At 32.1% G+C, this 19851-nt stretch overlaps 1 protein-coding gene and 1 long non-coding RNA gene across 2 annotated transcripts in view; one reads left to right on the top strand and one right to left on the bottom strand.

Moving 5' to 3' along the window:
* The window catches only part of Cen (cerebellar degeneration-related protein 2-like), an 87805-nt gene extending 74925 nt beyond the window's left edge, over nucleotides 1–12880 (bottom strand). The window contains exon 1 of the mRNA XM_075298472.1: nucleotides 12307–12880. Within this exon, the coding sequence (XP_075154587.1) occupies nucleotides 12307–12385 (79 nt within the window). The 5' untranslated portion in view covers nucleotides 12386–12880. The remainder of the gene's footprint in view (nucleotides 1–12306) is intronic.
* A 1040-nt stretch (nucleotides 12881–13920) lies between these two features.
* LOC142232249 (uncharacterized) lies at nucleotides 13921–14446 on the top strand. Its single transcript, XR_012721066.1, has 2 exons — nucleotides 13921–14177; nucleotides 14245–14446. It is a non-coding gene; the product is annotated as an uncharacterized LOC142232249 (long non-coding RNA).
* The last annotated feature ends 5405 nt before the right edge of the window (nucleotides 14447–19851 follow it).

Genomic DNA, 19851 nt, shown 5'->3' with positions numbered 1-19851 from the left:
ATCGAGGGATTACTGTATTACAGTATTACAGTATTGCATGAATAAACAAACACGATATCTTTTATACATTTCAATGTAAAGTCACCTCCTTTTCTTAATTTTCATTTCCAAGGTTTAGACCTTTATGCAAATACGTATGTAGGTCCCTCTAAATAACAATATTTGCTTTTAGCGTACCAAATACTTTCATAAAGAGGAATAAACTTACTCTGCTGTTTGTATTCGTCTTATTAGCGATGTAGATCTAGCAACAACCATTGTCATTTTGTTGATATGGAGTTTCCCGTACACCATCAGCTGTCCGCAATCGACCTGTGGCACATACACAACACATGGCCAGTACAAAACTCTCACGAGGAATGTAATGTGTCAACCATTAAATGCGCTCCCGGCATCTACTAATCACCTATGGCTACCGGCTGAAAGGAAAAGTTTGTCCACTTATTACGCAATGACCAATAATGGAGAAACAAAGAGGTAAAAACCTCTTGGTTGCATATAAGGATGGACAACTTGTTTCGAAAGTGTTTTCTTTTGCTAAGATTCAATTCCTTCATATGGTTGGATTTAAGCCTGAAATGCGTTTCTTCATACCAAATGGATTTCAGGCATCTGGAGAATAATATACTGTTATAGTGCTTTCAAAAAAAAAAAACTGTATCCCTACTTGCATCCCAGAGGATCTTGCTTAACCTTAATAACACCGCAGAGATGAACATGTGATCGAAGTGGTGAACAAAAGAACCATAATAATTATATTAAAATATATATGGCCTAACAAGCGAATTAAATCCGTACGATTCTTAGCTAAAGTTAACTATCAAAAGCTACGTACATACGTATGCCAATTTTTTTTACATTGCCAAATATTTCAAATTCCAGAAATAATTGAAATATTAAATATTTTATTTTTTTGCAGCAATGCTGCAAAATACATAATAACATATTTTTTTTTTTAAATTAATTATATTTAATTTTGGAACAAAACATAATTTTTATCCTATTGTCAAAACACTTTCTTAACACACCCAAAAAAATTGAACCCACCATGCAAGAAAATGTAGGTTTATTTTAGAAAATTTTAACTAAAATAGTTTTCTAATTGCAACATGTTACAAATAAGTTTATAATTTTTGTCAAATTGAAGAAACTTTATTAAAAATAATTAATTTTTTTCTGGTATGTAAGAAAATTTCATATGTTGAAGGAAAAAATTGGATTTAAAAATTGTTAAAACGTGTTTAGCGCTGTACGAAGTTCAAGACAGGTACAATTTTAGTAAAATTTACTCATTTGAGAGACTTATGAACTCAATTTAAGCAAACTTCTGCCATTTTAGGAAAATATGAACTAATTTATTTTTTAGTAAAATTGTGCACTATATTTGCATACAACTTTTGTTCTTGTTTTTAGTTCACATCATTAAAGTTATCAAGAAATTATTCAAATAAGGAACATTTACTCATATTGTGCAAAATGTAACTAAAATCAACTTATCTTCATGAACTAAAATAAAGTTCAGTTGGCATTAGAACCCCTTTTTTCTGGGTGCATATATATAAAACTTAGTGTACCAATTCTAGGGCAACCCAACCTTTTATTTTACCAACCCCGATATTTCAGGCTCACATAGACTATTCAGTCCATTGTGATACCACATTGGTGAACTTTTCTCTTATCACTGAGTGCTGCTCGATTCTATGTTAATCTCAATGAAAAGAACCTCCACTGATAATTGAAAATCAAATGATCCGACACACGCAGTTTGAAGGTTAAGACGAACAAAAAAGGTGCAACATTCTCGAAATTGATTGCAAAATATGAAGGACACTGTAATGGATTTTGGGTCCTGGGTCCCTCACAATATTAGAAATTAACAATATTTTTGGAATGACACATCATTTGGGCGAAAATACAATAGGGTAAAAAGTAGTGTAACACCAAGGCAACATATTTTTTTGCGAATCGAAAACGCCCTACATGTCATAATGTGGCCTTTTCAAATGACCTCTTTGATTTAGATAAAATGGAAATTTGCCCATGCGTACAAAACGGATAAATTATCATAATTACAAAAGAGTCGACATTTTTATGATCTTTCTTAACCCGAAATGTTTTGCGAGAAGAACTTATGTTTAGTAGTGTTGTATTCAAAAGTAACTTCGTTTATGAAAAATTTGATTGAACTTATGTTTAGTAGTGTTGTATTCAAATGTAACTTCGTTTATGAAAAATTTGAATGGTAAAACATTTGTTTTTTTTTTTCTTCTTGCAAATATTTACAAGATATTGGACAATTTATTAAACACAAGAAACATTTATTAAAAAACATACAACAAAAACATCCAATCCATTGCTATCATGATTTATACCTGGTAAATACTTTTTACCTTCACTTTCTGTTCAATACCGCGCATACGCAAAACCACACTTTAGATACCTATATAGCTTGTGGGAAAATTGAATAGGAAAAAAATTTTTGTATCACCAGCTCTCTGCCGCATTGGAAACTTCCAGTTCACCAACAAGTCCGAACAAAATAATAACTCATACCGCTTCATTAGATATATTGCCGCCAGAGGGGTATAGTTGGACATGGTAATCTCGTCTAATGTGAAGCAATCAATTGGGTAAAAGTCCATAACAACAGAATATAACACTGGGCCACCCACCCAAGTGAGTGCAACTGTATGTGTTCAAGCTAGGAAAGACAATTGCGACGAATCCATTTGAACCGCAGACATAACCTGACGTGCAGACAATGATCTTACATCAGCATCCGATCAAATTAAATGTGACACCCCCACCTGACAAACGGCAAAATATGCTGGGTTCAGTTGCTCGTACAATGCCTTCAGTCGTCTGCATCGTTGATGTTATTAAACTTTTTGATTTCGTTTTAATTAATACTCAACGTGAACGATCGATGGAGCAAGCGAGCATCCTAGGAGGCGGATAATTTCCCTGGCATCTATGACCGTGTATCTGTCCATGACTCAAACCAATACAAATGCAAATGATCTGTCGAATCAGTGCATTTGCCACAAGGAACTGGGCTCTATCGTTGCACTAGCATTCCTTTCGTTTTCAGCAGTCATATGAGTAAGCACCGGCAGTTGTACTATCCTGGTCTGGTAGATTGGTATTTGCTTTTCGTCTGCAGGCGGCACGAAATCGTTGTCTTTTAGAAATGGAAAGTTCATTTGGGATCTAGCTTTCCTGTGACCGTCCACCAAACAAAAGCCATTGATCTCAAAAAACAACCATAAATTCGTTGTGCCAAGCCACTACCACTGAGGTAGTTGTGCCACATTTCGCTACTATAGCCAAACAGCTCTAACTTCTGCCCAAGACTGGGACAAAGACAATGGAATGTCTAATTCAAATTCACTTGAAATCCAGAGAAGAGATCGCGATACTGTCAGCAACCTTGAATAAATGATAAACAAGGATCATTGATCTAAAGACAAGGTTCATTCGAAAGGTTCAATTGAATTTGGTAATTGACAAGTTCACGTCTGGATAATAGATGATCTCTAATATTGGAGTCTAATAACGGCTAAAGCTTGAATAGCCTATAAGCAATTAATTTTTTAATATCAGAAAATATTACAACCCAAACTGAAAACAAATTTTGTCCGGTTCCAAAGATTTTGTCTTTACACTAATGATTTTGGTATTGATGCCGAGCCAAAGAAGCGGAGAATTGAAGTATAACACAATTCTCTTTTAAATTTCAGTTTTGCGTGCTTGATTCTACACAGAAAAACATTTCACGAAAATTTTTCCAATTAAATTTTAAAAAATATTCAATTACAAATTTAATTGATTCAACAAATTTTTTAATTAAAACAAAACTCAATCACAAAAATTAATTGGATATATTAATTTTTTAATTGGACCAATTAATTTTTTAATTGATACTATCATTTCTGTGATTGGAGACATTTCAATTCAAAAATTAATTGGATTAATTAATTTTTGATTGAATTAGACTTTTTTGTATGTAGGAAACAAATTTTACTAGTTTTTCAGCTTTTTTAAAACCGTATTAACGAAAACATCAATTTTAAAATTAAGACTCGACTTTAAGTAGAAATTATGATATGTTTCATGTAAAAATCGTCTTTAAAATAAAGTGTTGTAAGACATCTCCTATTTTTGAAAGCTTCCTGCTTTCTTGTCAAGATGCAAAAATACAACAAATTTGAAGACAATTTCATTAGTTTTGAAGAATTTTTTACAATTGTTAAAGTCAAGGCGACCTTAGTCAAACAAAATTTTCTTTCATGTTAAGATAAATATAAGGACAAAACACTTATAAAGTTATATGGAATTAAATTATTATGATATCATTTAGTAATGATATCATAATGAACGTTATTTTGATATGTTTAGGCTCATAACACTCGAACATTTATCAATTTTTAGATAGATTTATGCATCCATTGCTTAAAAGAAACAAATATTTTAGACAGACAAACATGTTTTACTAATTGATTTTCACTGTAAAAATATATATTAGGGTTATACATATGTTCATATATATAACTCAAAACAAAACTTTATTTTGTTTTATTTTCAGGTTAATTCCATCTTCCTTTTTTGTAATACAATCGTCATAGAAGCAAATATTGAGTTTTATGCACACAAAAAAGAAAGTTCCCAATGTTAAAAAGACTAAGTATAGGCTATTTGCGATGAACATCAATTCGTTTACAGAATTTGAGAGCACTTTACTAAAATCTAACTGATTTTTTTTTTGGAATTTGCATGTACCCTAACATCTTTATCACTCCCACATTTTTTTTCACACACTTATCAACGCATACAGTCACGTATTCCTAATTATGAGCAGTGTTGTTGGACGCACACAAGCCGATGTAAATAAACTTTATTTAAAGAAAACAAACTAACTTTCAGAAACGCAAGTAATGTAATTTTACGTGTATTCCAAACAAATTTCTCAAGATTACGAAGGGATGTTCGGTATTACTACTATATTAAGTGTTTACTACAACAACCAAATATCGCAATAGTATCCACACTGTTAGAAAAATATGTTTTTCATATGTTCCGATATATACAAAATGTGTTTCGGGCACAATTTTTAAACACAATATATTTAAGTGCAAACATGTAATGTTCCTAAACTAACACTAAATGTTTGGGACACATATATTAATATGTTAGAATATATTATGTTTGGGGCATGAATGTTTCATAAAAATAATATGTGTAAACATATATAAATATACAAATTTCAAATAAACATATATATGTTGTGATATTTTATTCACAGAGCGACAGAGAGAGAGAGAGTATAGAGAAAGAAATAGAGATGGAAACCGGAAGGGTTGGCGAAAGATATCAACATAACACGGCGAGAGAACCAAAAGAGAGCTATTTGTGTATGTTGTTTCGGAAAACTGTTTTATGATAAGGCCAAAAATTTGATATGCTTAAGTCTAAATATTATTTAATTTGAATATTAGAATGAGTATTCGGAGTAAAGAGAATGGACATTCGGAACCAAGAGAATAGACATTTGAAAAAAAAAAACAGCATGTGTTTTCGCCTTGAGAGTAGCATTTTATGTATGTGTGGACATGTGTTATGTTTATCATTTTGGCATTATGGGCACAATTTTTTTTCTTGGTTCGTTAAAAGAAATCGGAACGTACAAGGAGTAAGGCAAAATATTCAGACAAAGGAAATTAAAAACAAGTATATACAGCACTAAGTTCGGCCGAGCCGAATCTTAAATACCCACCACCATTGACCAAATATTAGGGTTTCCTTTAAAATTTCAGGAGGGCTTGAGGACACTTCCCGAAGGTAAATTTAATGATTTCACCTATGAGGACTATATCAGATTCTGGATTTATAAGAACCACTTTTGTTTGAGTTTTAGAGGAATCATTAACATCTCTTGTAAGTGTGCTAGAAAATTATAAAATAACGTCTTGATTTGAAATCTTAAATCTGTAGAAGTAAAATCTTGGAATTTTACATTGAGTTTCAAGCAATTTTCATGATCAGTGCGCCTTCTACACCCTCAAGAAGTGAAGTCGGTCTATATGGAGACATTACCAAATGGACCGATAAAAACTTAATCCGATACACGTTTTTGTGAGCCTAAAATACCAGAATATTTACAATTTCAGGCGAATCAGATAAAAACTACGGTTTCTAGAAACCCAAAGAGTTAAATCGGGAGATCGTTCTTATGGAGGCTATACTAAAATATGGACCGATACTCACCGTTTTCGGCACACCTTTTTATGACCCGAAAATACCTCTAGATTTCCAATTTCAGGCAAATTGGATAAAAACTACGGGTTCTATATCCATTTTTGGCACACCTCTTTATGGTCATGAAATACCTCTAGATTTCAAATTTCAGGCAAATTGGATAAAAACTTCGATTTCTATAAGCCCAAGACCCCAAATCGGGAGGTCGGTTTATATGGGAACTATATCAAAACCTGGACCGATACAGCCCATCTTCGAACTTGACCTGCCTGCAGACAAAAGACGAGCTTGTACAAAATTTCAGCACGATTGCTTCATTATTGAAGACTGTAGCGTGATTACAACAGACAGACGGACATCGTTATATCGTCTTAGAATTTCTCCCTGATTAAGAATATATATACATCGGAAATCGATGTTTCGATGTGTTACAAACGGAATGACAAACTTATTATACACCCGTCAGAAAAATGTCGGTTAATTTTAGAAAATTTTGAATATTTTTAGAAAATTTTAACTAAACAGTATAACAAACGCTGGCATAATGCCGAAAAATAAGTAAATAAGTAAATATTTTTCGACAAATTCAAAAAAATTTATTAGACATAATTAAGTTTTTTCATTTGTTAAAGAAAATTTTGTAGTTTGAAGGAAAAAATTGGAGTTCAAAATTGCAAGAATGTCTTTAGTGACATACGAAGTTCATGATGAACGCATTTGTAGTAAAATTTATAAATTTAAAGAAATATTGAACTATTTTGTGGAAGACACGAATTTAGTTAATCTTTATCCTTCATTTGTGTATATTTTTTTCCTCGGTTTTAGTTAATTTAACTAACGTACACAAAAAATTATTAGAGTAGAGGAAACTTTCTCCAAACATAATAATTCCATGAACTAAAATAAAGTTAAATTGGCTTTAGTGAAATAGAGAGTTCACTTTTTTTGAGTGTAGATTTAAAGCTGAATTGCTTCCTGAAAAATGTCTATATTTTAAAGAAGCTGAATCTTTGGCTTGAAATCATTACCAAAATCCTTAAGTGAAGGAAGGTCTAACTCTTCGTACAAAGTCAAAGTTATGTTAGTACTTCAAAATCAAGTTATAGATTGCTGCACAGTTACCATAACCATAATCTAATTTTGTACTTGAAAGTAAATTGTTCTATTTTTACAGAAAAATGAGTAGTACAGAAAAATAGTAGTCGATTTTGGTCAACGTAAAAAAGTGTTTAAAGCGTTCAAGGATTTTTCCAAAATTTGGATTTTTTATTTTTTCTAAACTGAAAAACGAATGTTATAGCATAAATATAATCTGAATGAATATGACCGCTAATTAGAGTTAACTTGTACATACAAAGAAAAAATACATTTCTCCGGATCGAAATTGTAGATAAACGAAATTCCCTTTTGTTATAACTTATTTGCAATTAATTTTTGCAAACAAAATAACCCAAAAAACTTCTATTTTTGAAATACCAAACACTTTAATTTGCTTTTTAGCAAACAACAGCAAACAAAAACAACAAATCTTTTTTTCTTTCTTAAGTCACCTCAAAGGCTAATTTTTGTATGGACAGTGCAAAAAAAATGTGAAGGTGTAGGGCATATTCTATTTTTAATTATGACGGCTTCACATCCAATAGCCTCCGTCAATGAGTAATAATGATTGACTACACATGACACGTTCTACAAGTACCCGTCCCCCGAACAATTGTTTGTAGCTATGACCGCATTATCTTTATCTAAAAAGGGGGGGGGGCTTACTAGTTCGAATGTTTAAAACCAGTTTCCATTCAAATAGGATTGAAATGACAAATATGAACAACGAGTAACCAAAAGCCTACATATTGTGTGTACATAAGTTGAAAGAAAAATGCCTGGTAAATGGTGTATAGACAATGAATTTCTCAATAGCAGTTTCTTTGAGTGTAGCAAAACCCATTTGTAATAAAGAAGTCAATTTTCATGGCCTTCAAACCCGAATACGAATTTTGTTTCGCCTAGAAGACGCATTTCTCTGATATAAAGATTTTTTCCCTGGTCCAAAAAATCGATAAAATTTACAGTGAAGCCGTTTTGTTAAGTGATTTGACTTAACGCTGGATGTCTTGACATGAAAGAAAAATTTGTTTGTCTAAGGTCAACTTGGTTTTAAAAATTCTGAAAAATTTGTTTCCTAGAAATAAGTACGTAAAATTCAAGTTGTGTCGTAATGATATCCTTACAGTCAAGCACAGTTCTTATACTGACTATCCAAATTCTTTCTTTACTTCTTTGTGAGGACATTTTTGGAAGTGCTTTTAAAGTTGCGCCTTTGAACAACTTCCAATTTTTTTGCTGGGAAAAAGTGTTGAACTACTTTTAGTTGCTTTATTATAAATTAATTATCTAGTTAATTGGAAGTCTGAATTTTTATTCATTTTTATAAAATAAAACATTAACTGAACCTATAACCTATAATATTAACCTATAATATTAATATTTAGCTGGGGGGCTATAGCCCCCCATAGGAAAATTTTCTAGCTACGCTAATGGAAGAATAATGTAAAAAAAATAATGTAAGTGTACCAGCTGATCGCTATTAATATTTGTTCCAAATATTCCTACAAAAATTTCTCACTTTTTACAGGCCTCATAATTGTTTGCTCATAAATAAATTACATAAATTACATTAAAATTTTTCAATAAATTTTTTGTTGCCATGGGCTGTCAACATCTCTCCAATATATAATTTTTACAACCCTGTTATGGTAAAAAAAATTTCATTAAAGGTGATTGAGGTATTTAACGATAATTTCGCTAACAATTCGTTAGCATAAATACCGGTCTTGCGAAATGTTCGTTAGCAAAAATGTATTTAAGTCTCCAACAAAAATTGGTTTGTGTAGAGTAGTAATATATAATGTACACAAAGAAATCGTCCTCTTTTTAATGGTTGCAACGAAATTTTCGGTAGCGATAAATTCCACACAATGTTGTCAACATCTCTCCAATATATGCTATTAACAATCCTGTTTGGTAAAAAAATCTTTAGAGGTAAAGGGTGGTTAAATTGTAAGGGCCGATGTTGAATGTGAACCACACCTAAAGCCAAGTTTTTTTCCGAATTTTGTTTGACATTTCTCTATTTCAGACTTACTCAATTTGAACCATGGAGAGATACACAATCCAACAACGTGTTAAATGGTTCCAAGAAATGGCAACAGTGGATGATCAATTTTCGAAGAAAATCATCTTCAGTGATGAGGCATCATCGGACCGTATTTTTTCCAAAATGAGGCCGGTCAGGCAGTTACTGTGAATGGTGTTCGCTATCGTGGGATGATAACGAACTTTTTATGGCCCGAATTGGAAGATATGGATGTGGACAATATGTGGTGCCACTTGCCACACAGCTAACGAAACAATGGTTCTTTTGCGCAACAAATTCAATGGCCGTGTTATCTCACGTAATGGCGATGTCAATTGGCCGCCAAGATCATGTGATTTGACACCGTTGGACTTTTTTCTTTGGGGTTATTTGAAAGAAAAGGTGTACGTCGATAAGCCAGCAACAATTCAAGAGCTAAAGGATGAGATAATTCGGCACATTAACGGCATAGAACCTCCATTATGCCTCAGCGTCATCGAAAATTTGGACCATCGGATGAAGGTGTGCCACCGAGGTCGCGGCGCCCATTTGGCCGATATTTTGTTCCATACATAATTGAGTAATACCAGTATATCATAATAAAATAAAATTACAATAATTTCCTAAATAGTTTGTGTTTTATTAAAAATCAACATCGGCCCTTGAAATTTTAACCACCCTTTACATAATAACTTGAGGAATTTACCGCTACCGAAAAAATATCTCCAAAATATAGCCAATTGAAAATTTGGTTGAAGCTGCAAATGTAATCAAATCATTCATTTTCAAATTCTTTTTTTTTTAGTTTAATTTTTAATTACAATTCATGTCCAGTAAAAAAAAACACACGCGATTAATTTAACACTGACTTGTCATAGGACGGATGTCCACCATTTCAACAGCCGTTGCACTGAATTTGCATCACTTCTTACTCTGTGATTCAAATTCAGTGTTTTGGATGTGAATTAAAAATGTTCGTAATATTTTGCTTAAAGGCCGGTATGCACCTCTAGCGAAATTTTCGGTAGCAAAAATTTATTTAAGTCTACAACAAAAAAACAGGGCTGTGTACACAAATTTTAAACCAGCTAATCGCTTTTAAAAATTGTTAATATATGTTCCAAATATTCCTCAAATAAATTGTTTATTATTTACAGACCTTTTAAAACTTTTACGCACACAATGATTGTAATAAATTAAATGTTTGCTGCCAAAATATGCTTTTGACAACCCTGTTATTTTCATTAGAGGTGCGTACCAGCTTACGAAATTGAACGCTACCGAAAATTTCGTTAGCATAAATAGCAATGCATTTCTTATGGGAATGAAATTTTTCGCTAGAGGAGCATACCGGCCTTAAAAAAAAATACTTTTTATAATTTTTTATGTTTTTTAATGCATTCTAACGCTTGTCCGAAACGTTTGAATTAATATATTTTGAAAAATTCGCAATGTTTCTTGAATGGATTTTGATTTTTTTCGACAAAATTTCAATTATTTGTACCATTTTATTTAAGCTTACTCTGTTTTTAACCTTTTTGAAATAAAAAAATTAAATTTACCTATTAAAAATAAGAAAAAAGCGAGTTATAAATAATTGAATTAAAAGAACTTCCTGTGTAGTTGAAATAAAGAACATCTTTGGGAGTACATCGTTTGGAAGTGCTTTTTAAGTTATGCCTTCGGAAGAACTTCCAAATTTGTTTGCTGGGTGGTAATTGTAATCATAAAATTATCTGATACAAAATAAAATTAATAATTTTTAATAAAATGAAATTAAAGTCAGTTAAGAAAATTGTTGAAAATTTTTAAGTGTTCAATTAAAATATTAATTATCCCAATTAACATTTTAATTAAATAAAAATATTTCCAATTAAAAATATAACTTAACATTTTATTCGGAAATAATTAGATTTTATCAGGTTTAATATATTCATTGATTCCAAAGGGAAATCCCGTTATAATTATAATCAGAAGAAAGTATAAAGTAACAAATTACTACACTGTTAGAAAAATATGTTTTTCATATATTCCGATATAAACAAAATGTGTTTCGGGCACAATTTTTAAACACAATATATTTAAGTACAAACATGTAATGTTATATATATATATATATATATATATATATATATATATATATATATATATATATATATATATATATATATATATATATATATATATATAACTCCCATATATAGTTTTCGCCCGATTTACACAGAGGCCACAGAGGCTAATTTTTTACTCGGGTTGAGTTGAAATTAGCATTCTCGGGAATAGAATTAGCATTGTTGCTATGCATGCTAAATTTGATTGAAATCGATTCAGATTTAGATATAGCTCCCATATATATATTTTTCTGATTCCGACAAAAATGGTGAAAATACTTTTTTTATATAGCACCCAACAAATGTCAAAATACTTTTTTTATATAGCACCCAACAAATTTGAAGGATTTCAAATGGTATCGAAAATGTAGATTCACAAAGTGGTCAGGGTATAATATAGTCGGTGAGGCTATAATATAGTCGGCCCCTTTAGACTTTCCTTACTTGTTATTTCTAATTAATTCTGTTATTGATACTATCAATTTCGTGATTAAAGTCATTTCAATTAAAAAATTTTAAAATTAAAAACACAGACAGGCCCTACGCATAAATAGCAACGCATTTCTTATAGGAAGGAACAAATTCGCAAGAGGTGCTTGCCGGCCTTTATGTATTTGAGCTGAGATTTTTCCTAGATGGACGGTTGGAAGGAGCTGGAAAGTGGACTTTAAAATAATGTCTTTCATTTTGTAAAACGAAACATTTCGTAATATTATCGAAGATATTCATAGCGCTAATGAAAAATATTAATGAAATTTTACAATTTATTATTAGATTTTCTTTCTGTGTAATACATTTGAAGATTCTTACCTGATTTCGACCATTGATCATAATTTTGCTGTTGAAATAAGATGTTCCAATCGAACTGCAATTCGTTGTAAGATGCCATCACCCCGTTTATTGATTCGCCCAAACTTGAAACTACTTTACAAATCCTTGTCCAATTGGAAATCGCGCCATAATATCAAATGCTCTCCATTGTTTTGTTAGATTTTCATATTAACCAGATGATTGTTAAAAACAAATAAAGTAAATCTCGGTTTAATTTTTTCAACTTTTTTAAAGCAATTTTGTAATTATACACTGCAAAATTGTTGTAATAATAATATTACTTGATTGCGTTGCTTTCTGGTTTAATACAAGATCCTAAGAACTTCTTCTTTTTTTACATTTTTTTCCAACACATTTTTATTTTTTGTTCCTTACGCCCTGCGTAGGAATAACTTATTTTTCATTTGGTTAATTTTTATTTAAGTTCATCAGATGATCTGCACTTTTAATAAACGAGTTCAGTTATCTTCAATAATCTTCGCATAGAAAGAAATTCGAGTGGTTGTTTTGTGATCAATGATCTCCGATTACATACGTTCAAGTACTGTATTCAGTATTTTACTGTCATCAACTCTTCAAATATTTTTGAGAAGTAGAATTAAGAAGAGAGAGAGAGAGAACAAAAATGTAAAATATGTGGCAAAATAATTCGTAATATCCACTTTGTGCAATTTATTAGTATCTTGTCTACTTTGTGCATATGTTTGCTTATGCAAAAGTAAATTAAAAAATACTGACACATTGAAAATTTATTTGGATATAATTTCTTGTTGGATACCTAATGTCGAGCGAAACTGGCTTTGAAATACCCTACACAGTCAAAGTTAATTTCCTTCATATTTGATATAAAGCTACAAAAAAAAGTTTGTAATAATAGCAAACTTATTCTATCATTTCGGCAAAAAGTATTAGCTTTCAGGCGTAAGTCACGCTGATGGTAACGGCGTGAGTGTGTGTGAACGTGATTAACCTACCAAACGTCGCGCGTGAGCTCGAGTCACGAAAATAATATCTTCGTGAGTGTGCGTATGTAACGAATTTCGAAAAAATACGCTCACGAACATATTCATGGGTGGAAAAGGTCCGAGGCATGGATTGTGAAACATTTTATATTCCGTGGTGCTATGGTTAGCATGTCGGCCTTACATACACAAGGTCGTGGGTTCGACTCCTGCTTCGACCGAACACCAAAAAGTTTTTCAGCGGTGGATTATCCCACCTCAGTAATACTGGTGACATTTCTGAGGGTTTCAAAGCTTCTCTAAGTAGTTTCACTGCAATGTGGAATGCTGGTGACGTTTCTGAGTGTTTCAACGCTTCTCTAAGTAGTTTCACTGCAATGTGGAACGCCGTTCGGACTTGGCTATAAAAAGGAGGTCCCTTGTCATTGAGCTTAAATGGAATATAGCAGCACTTAGTGATAAGAGAGAAGTTCACCACTGGTGTCATCACAATGGACTGAATAGTCTAATTGAGCCCGATACATCGGGCTGCAACCTAACCTTACCTAACCTATATTCCTAAATTAATAGATTAGAAAACTAACCGTAAAAACAAGGTAGTTGTCATCTTAAAAACTGAACATACCCTGCCAGCATTTCAAAGTTCCATTTCATCTTCATCGCTACCACAGACTCGTAAATGTCACTACAACCATCCTACTGTGATGGGGGGCAGCATATCATAAAGTACAAAATGTACTTCATACATGTATTTTGCCATCACTACTTTTACAAAAGCCATTTTATTTTTTGTGAAACGCCAAGCGCAACCAGCTTGTTATATTTTATTTAAATAAAAACGAAAATAAAGTTCTGAAAACATAGATTTTACGCTTAAAATTGTGAAAGGTATATTGGTGAACAATTTTTGATTTTCCAAATGGAATAAAGTGATTGTTTTTCAAATATTTTACAGACACGCTGCCTCCATCGAATAAAAACACTGGCTGATAGACGCTGTAACATGTAACTCGCTACTTGTAACTCTACATCATCATTAATGCAAAAAATTATGTTAAATGTGATGTGATAGTGGTATAAATGTTATTTTTTAAAAATTTGTAAATGATTAATCAAATTAATAAATATCTAAACAAACGTGTTTTACTCGACCACAACGATTCTTTTACCACTATCTTAAAATATGCTTTTTCTGATTGTTTGGAGGGTCTCTTATTGGCGTCGTTCTAAATTGATCTATAAAGGCACCTAATAATTGCACTCATGCGAAACCTTTTTGTAGTAACTTGGCGTGGTACAACTTCTCAATAGTGACGGCGCTTTTCCGACGAGTTTTTGATATCGTATATGATTGTTTTCGACGTACTGGGGATTCTCAGAAGCGCCCCCAAATTCAAAAAATGTTGGCAGGGTAGTACTTACCTTAAACGACAAGTGAAACGAATTGGGTTTCTCTAACACGTTTCTTTCCCATTTTGTCGAACAGAAATGTCAAATCCATTCACTTAAACCAAGTACTTAATTACGAAGTATCACTCTTTCCGCATGTGCTAATTGCCTTCATAAATAAGGAAAACACCAATGACTAATAATTTCATTAACATTTTTTAGAAAAGAGATACATTAGATATAGTTTATATTGACCCATTTTTTCTTTATAAACGCCGCATCTAGGCCTCAAATATCATACATATTGCGCCGGCGTCACCCAGTTCTGTTCTCTGCCGGCTTTACGAAACTTATGGCGTTTTCTTTTCTTGTATAAAATGTGCACTTTTTTCGCATTTGGCCGGAATATGTACTTTTTAGGTTCTTTTCTAAAAAAAAAAAACAGGAAAAAGTGCGAAAAGGTTTTTCAGCACCGCCGACAAACGAGAGTGCTGCGATTGCCCTGTTTCCTTTTTTGAATTCTTTTCTGCCCGCTGAAACGACAGCATTTTTTAGGTTGCTGGCAACATTTTAAAAATGCGAATTCTGTACAGACAAAATGAAGGCAAAGCACTTTTTTCGGAAAAGAAAACACCATTAGAGAAAAAAGGATTTAGAACCTTTGATTCTATTAAATTTTTGGCAGACAATTTGAAACTATCGGCAGTTATAATTTCAAACCAATTTATGAAAGCAGCGCGTCGACCGCAAATGTCAACCGTATAGATGTGCGACATCTATACGGTTGACATTTGTTTTCTTTGCAGAAGATCCCTTTTCTTCCTCTTGTATTTCCTACTACGTTATGCGTCTTACAGACTATAAGTTATTCCGGACGGAATGTCTGTGTTTGTAAAGAATCTTACAGTGTGTCCAATCGATACGACAATTCGTTGATGACTAAATAATCGGTAAATGTGCGAAGGTGAGTGATTACCGTTCATTCGCAATTGCATTCGTTCGGATTTCAAAAAAATTGGCCGTAAAACTGAACCCAAGTTAAAGTGAGTACTAAGTTCGAGTTTAGTCGCTAAAGTGAAACTCAAACAGCAAACAAAGGCTTAAAATTATAGATATTTGTTTTTATTATAATTTGATGGGGAATACCCCAAAGCAAATTTTCACAAAGTTTGTATTCCTTAAAATGGATTTTTAAAGAAAAGTAATCGTGAAAAAATGACGATTTCAGCAGCTAAAGGTGGGTATTAAGTTTGAGTTTAAGGTGAGTATTAAGTTCCAACTTAATTCCCACCTTAAAGGTGAGTATTAAGTTGGAGTTTAGCCGCTAAAATCGTCATTTTTTACTAAAGTGAAAACTAAATCAGTAAAAAAAGGCATAAAATTATACATATTCGTTTCAGATTTCATTATAACTTGATGGGGGATAGCCCAAAGCAAATTTTCACAAAGCTTGTATTCCTTAAAATGGATTATTAAAGAAAAGTAATTGTGAACATATGACGATTTTAGCGGCTAATGCCTAGTACTAAGTTCTTTTCTGCGAAAATCGAATATCTGCATCTATTGCTTAGTGGAAAGTTCGTTTCTACTAAAATCGAGCATCTTCTTCTATCTCCGTAACTAGGGTCTCAAACCCAGGGATGTTAACTTATTTATGCGAAATAATATGCCTATTTTTTCGTGCGAAAAATCCAGGGTTGTTTAAATATTTGTTGGAAAATGCTCAAAACAAAGATTTCGCATTTATTCCGCACTAACGTTTTTTATATGGAGTATAACAGTTTATCGTGCGAAAACGTGATCTTAATACTAGGCTTATCTCCGTAAATAGGGATGTTAACTTATTTATGCGAAATAACCCAATAAACACAAGCATTGCAGAAATGCTTATATTCAATACGCTTGCAAACATTTTTTCAAAGACTTAGATTAGAATTCAATTTGAGAAAATATTGAGAAAATCGCGTTCTCAACAAAAAAACAGACATTACCCTCAACAGTAGAGTTCAACACGTTTGCAACAATTTCTCAACAAATTAGCAACAATTTTTCAAACTAAATCTCATTTTAATGCTTATATGTATTATAACAGTTTTTCGTGCGAAAGCGTGATCTTAGTACCAAGCATAAACTCGAACTTAATACCCTCCTTAAAGGTAAGTACTATGTTCGCTTTTCTCGTTGAAATTTTCGTGGTTACTTTATTAAAACAGTTCAATATAAAGCAGACAAATTGGAATAAGTTTGTTTTCATTTATAATTTTGATTATTTAAGGAAAAGTAATCGCGAAAGTAAAGTGGTTTTCAACTCGAAAACCGAACATAGTACCTACCCTAAAACAAAATATTTTAGAATCACTGCAGAAAGTATTTACAACACTGTTTTTCTACCTGCGTGAAGATAGCGACGTCGCTAACTTTCGATAACAGGGTTATCGAAAAAATAACAGGGTGACACAGAGACGACAAAAAATGAATTAATATAAGACGGACAGACAGAATATTTAATGAAATTTATGTATTTCCGTGCTTAAAAACAACGATTTATACACAGAATATGATAGAGAACACCTTTACCTACAATTTGGTGTGCCACATGTGCCTGTTCAATGTTATTTAGCTTGGTTATTATTGGGTACTGGTGGTCAGGACACTATTTCCCACGTGGAGTCCAGGAATGGACTTCGTACACAAAAGTGACAACGGATATTGATAGAGGGCATCAATACCTACAATTTGGTATACCACATGTATCTGGGAAACGCCGAGTGTAGAACAAAATTTTCCAGAAACTGTTGGACGCACTGGTGGTCAGGACAGTATTTCCAGCGCTGAGGCCAGGAATGAACTTCGTACACAAAAGTGACAACGGATATTGATAGAAGGCATCAATACCTACAATTTGGTATACCACATGTATCTGGGAAACGCCGAGTGTAGAACAAAATTTTCCAGAAACTGTTGGACGCACTGGTGGTCAGGACAGTATTTCCAGCGCTGAGGCCAGGAATGGACTTCGTACACAAAAGTGACAACGGAACTTGGTAGAGGACATCAATACCTACAATTTGGTATACCACATGTATCTGGGAAACGCCGAGTGTAGAACAAAATTTTCCAGAAACTGTTGGACGCACTGGTGGTCAGGACAGTATTTCCAGCGCTGGAGCCAAAAATAAACATTAAACACGAAAAGAAAAACATAACTTAAAATGGGATTTAATAACTTAAATTCTTTCATATGTACAAAGATCATTTATTACATATTTACAATTAATATCATGTTTTTTCTTTTCAATAATTATTGTTATGACATGTCGATCGTGCAAAGGGTGCATATTTAAAGCACGTGTTTCGTAAGTTATCTTGGTAACTCTGCTAAAAGTGTTATAACACATAACAAAATGGCGGACTGGTGTATAACAGATTCCATGGCATATGTGTGTAAGGTAGTTGCACTTAAAGAGCTCATTACACATATTTTTGTTTACATTAAAAATGTAGATTATTAATTGCACATAAAATAATAAATTGATTTATGGGTAGAATAAACTACATTCATTAAAAATGTAGATTATTAATCACACATAAAATAAATAAATTGATTTATAGGAAGAATAAAATACTTCCTGCGAAAATTGAACAAAATTGTACTTCACATTTTGAGATTTGGACAAAGCGTTGTTAAAACTAGGAAAACTTATTGCCTTGGTGTACTTTATAACTACAACTCAAGAAATTGTACTCTCTCATAGAAGAAAAACTGAACCAAATGTAAAGGAAAAACTATTAGCGCCAAATCATTACCATTTTTACCATACAGTAGTTCTTTTTGACAACTTTTGGGAACCGTACTAAAAAATTCTTTTGCTTTAGTTCATACTGAACTTATATGTACGGTCATTGAACTTTATATCCACGTTTGGTTCATAACATGTTTGATACATACTTAAAAAAAGTAAAAAATCATTGGGCTGTCGAAAATTTCCAAAACATAATAAAATTTAACTACAAACAAATAATTTCTTTGCACTACAAATAAGTTAAAAATAAGTTGTTTTGCTAAGACAGCTTAAATTTACAAATAAAAAAATTATTAACAATGTGAACGTAGTATGATTCTACGTTCACATTGTGATTGAAATCTTTCGTTTTCGAGAATTTTGCCTTTCAATACAAAAGTGAGATATCAAATTATATAAACATTCATATCTAGTGTGAACATAGTACAGTAGTACGTCCTCATTGCAATTTTACTTTTTCGAGATTGGCAAATAGCAGTTTCATATTAATAATATGTTCACATTATATGTCTACTTACAATGGATTTCAGTTGAAATATCTACGGATTTCAGTAGTTTTGCAATTGGATTTCAACAAAATCCACTGCACTGTCATACACAATTGGTGATCACATCAGATGTAAAGTACAATGCCTATGTATCAATTGCAATCAATCAATGTATCAATTGCATTTTGTTCGTATTTTGCCAAAAATAAAAACTCCATGATGTGATCACCAATTGTGCATGACAGTGCAGTGGATTTTGTTGAAATCCAATTGCAAAACTACTGAAATCCGTAGATATTTCAACTGAAATCCATTGTAAGTAGACATATAATGTGAACATATTATTAATATGAAACTGCTATTTGCCAATCTCGAAAAAGTAAAATTGCAATGAGGACGTACTACTGTACTATGTTCACACTAGATATGAATGTTTATATAATTTGATATCTCACTTTTGTATTGAAAGGCAAAATTCTCGAAAACGAAAGATTTCAATCACAATGTGAACGTAGAATCATACTACGTTCACATTGTTAATAATTTTTTTATTTGTAAATTTAAGCTGTCTTAGCAAAACAACTTATTTTTAACTTATTTGTAGTGCAAAGAAATTATTTGTTTGTAGTTAAATTTTATTATGTTTTGGAAATTTTCGACAGCCCAATGATTTTTTACTTTTTTTAAGTATGTATCAAACATGTTATGAACCAAACGTGGATATAAAGTTCAATGACCGTACATATAAGTTCAGTATGAACTAAAGCAAAAGAATTTTTTAGTACGGTTCCCAAAAGTTGTCAAAAAGAACTACTGTATGGTAAAAATGGTAATGATTTGGCGCTAATAGTTTTTCCTTTACATTTGGTTCAGTTTTTCTTC

Source organism: Haematobia irritans, chromosome 3 (assembly GCF_050003625.1).
Source record: "Haematobia irritans isolate KBUSLIRL chromosome 3, ASM5000362v1, whole genome shotgun sequence".
Lineage (NCBI taxonomy): Eukaryota > Metazoa > Arthropoda > Insecta > Diptera > Muscidae > Haematobia > Haematobia irritans.
The sequence above is the reverse complement of the archived record's forward strand: the minus strand, read 5'-3'. Positions and strand labels throughout refer to the sequence as shown.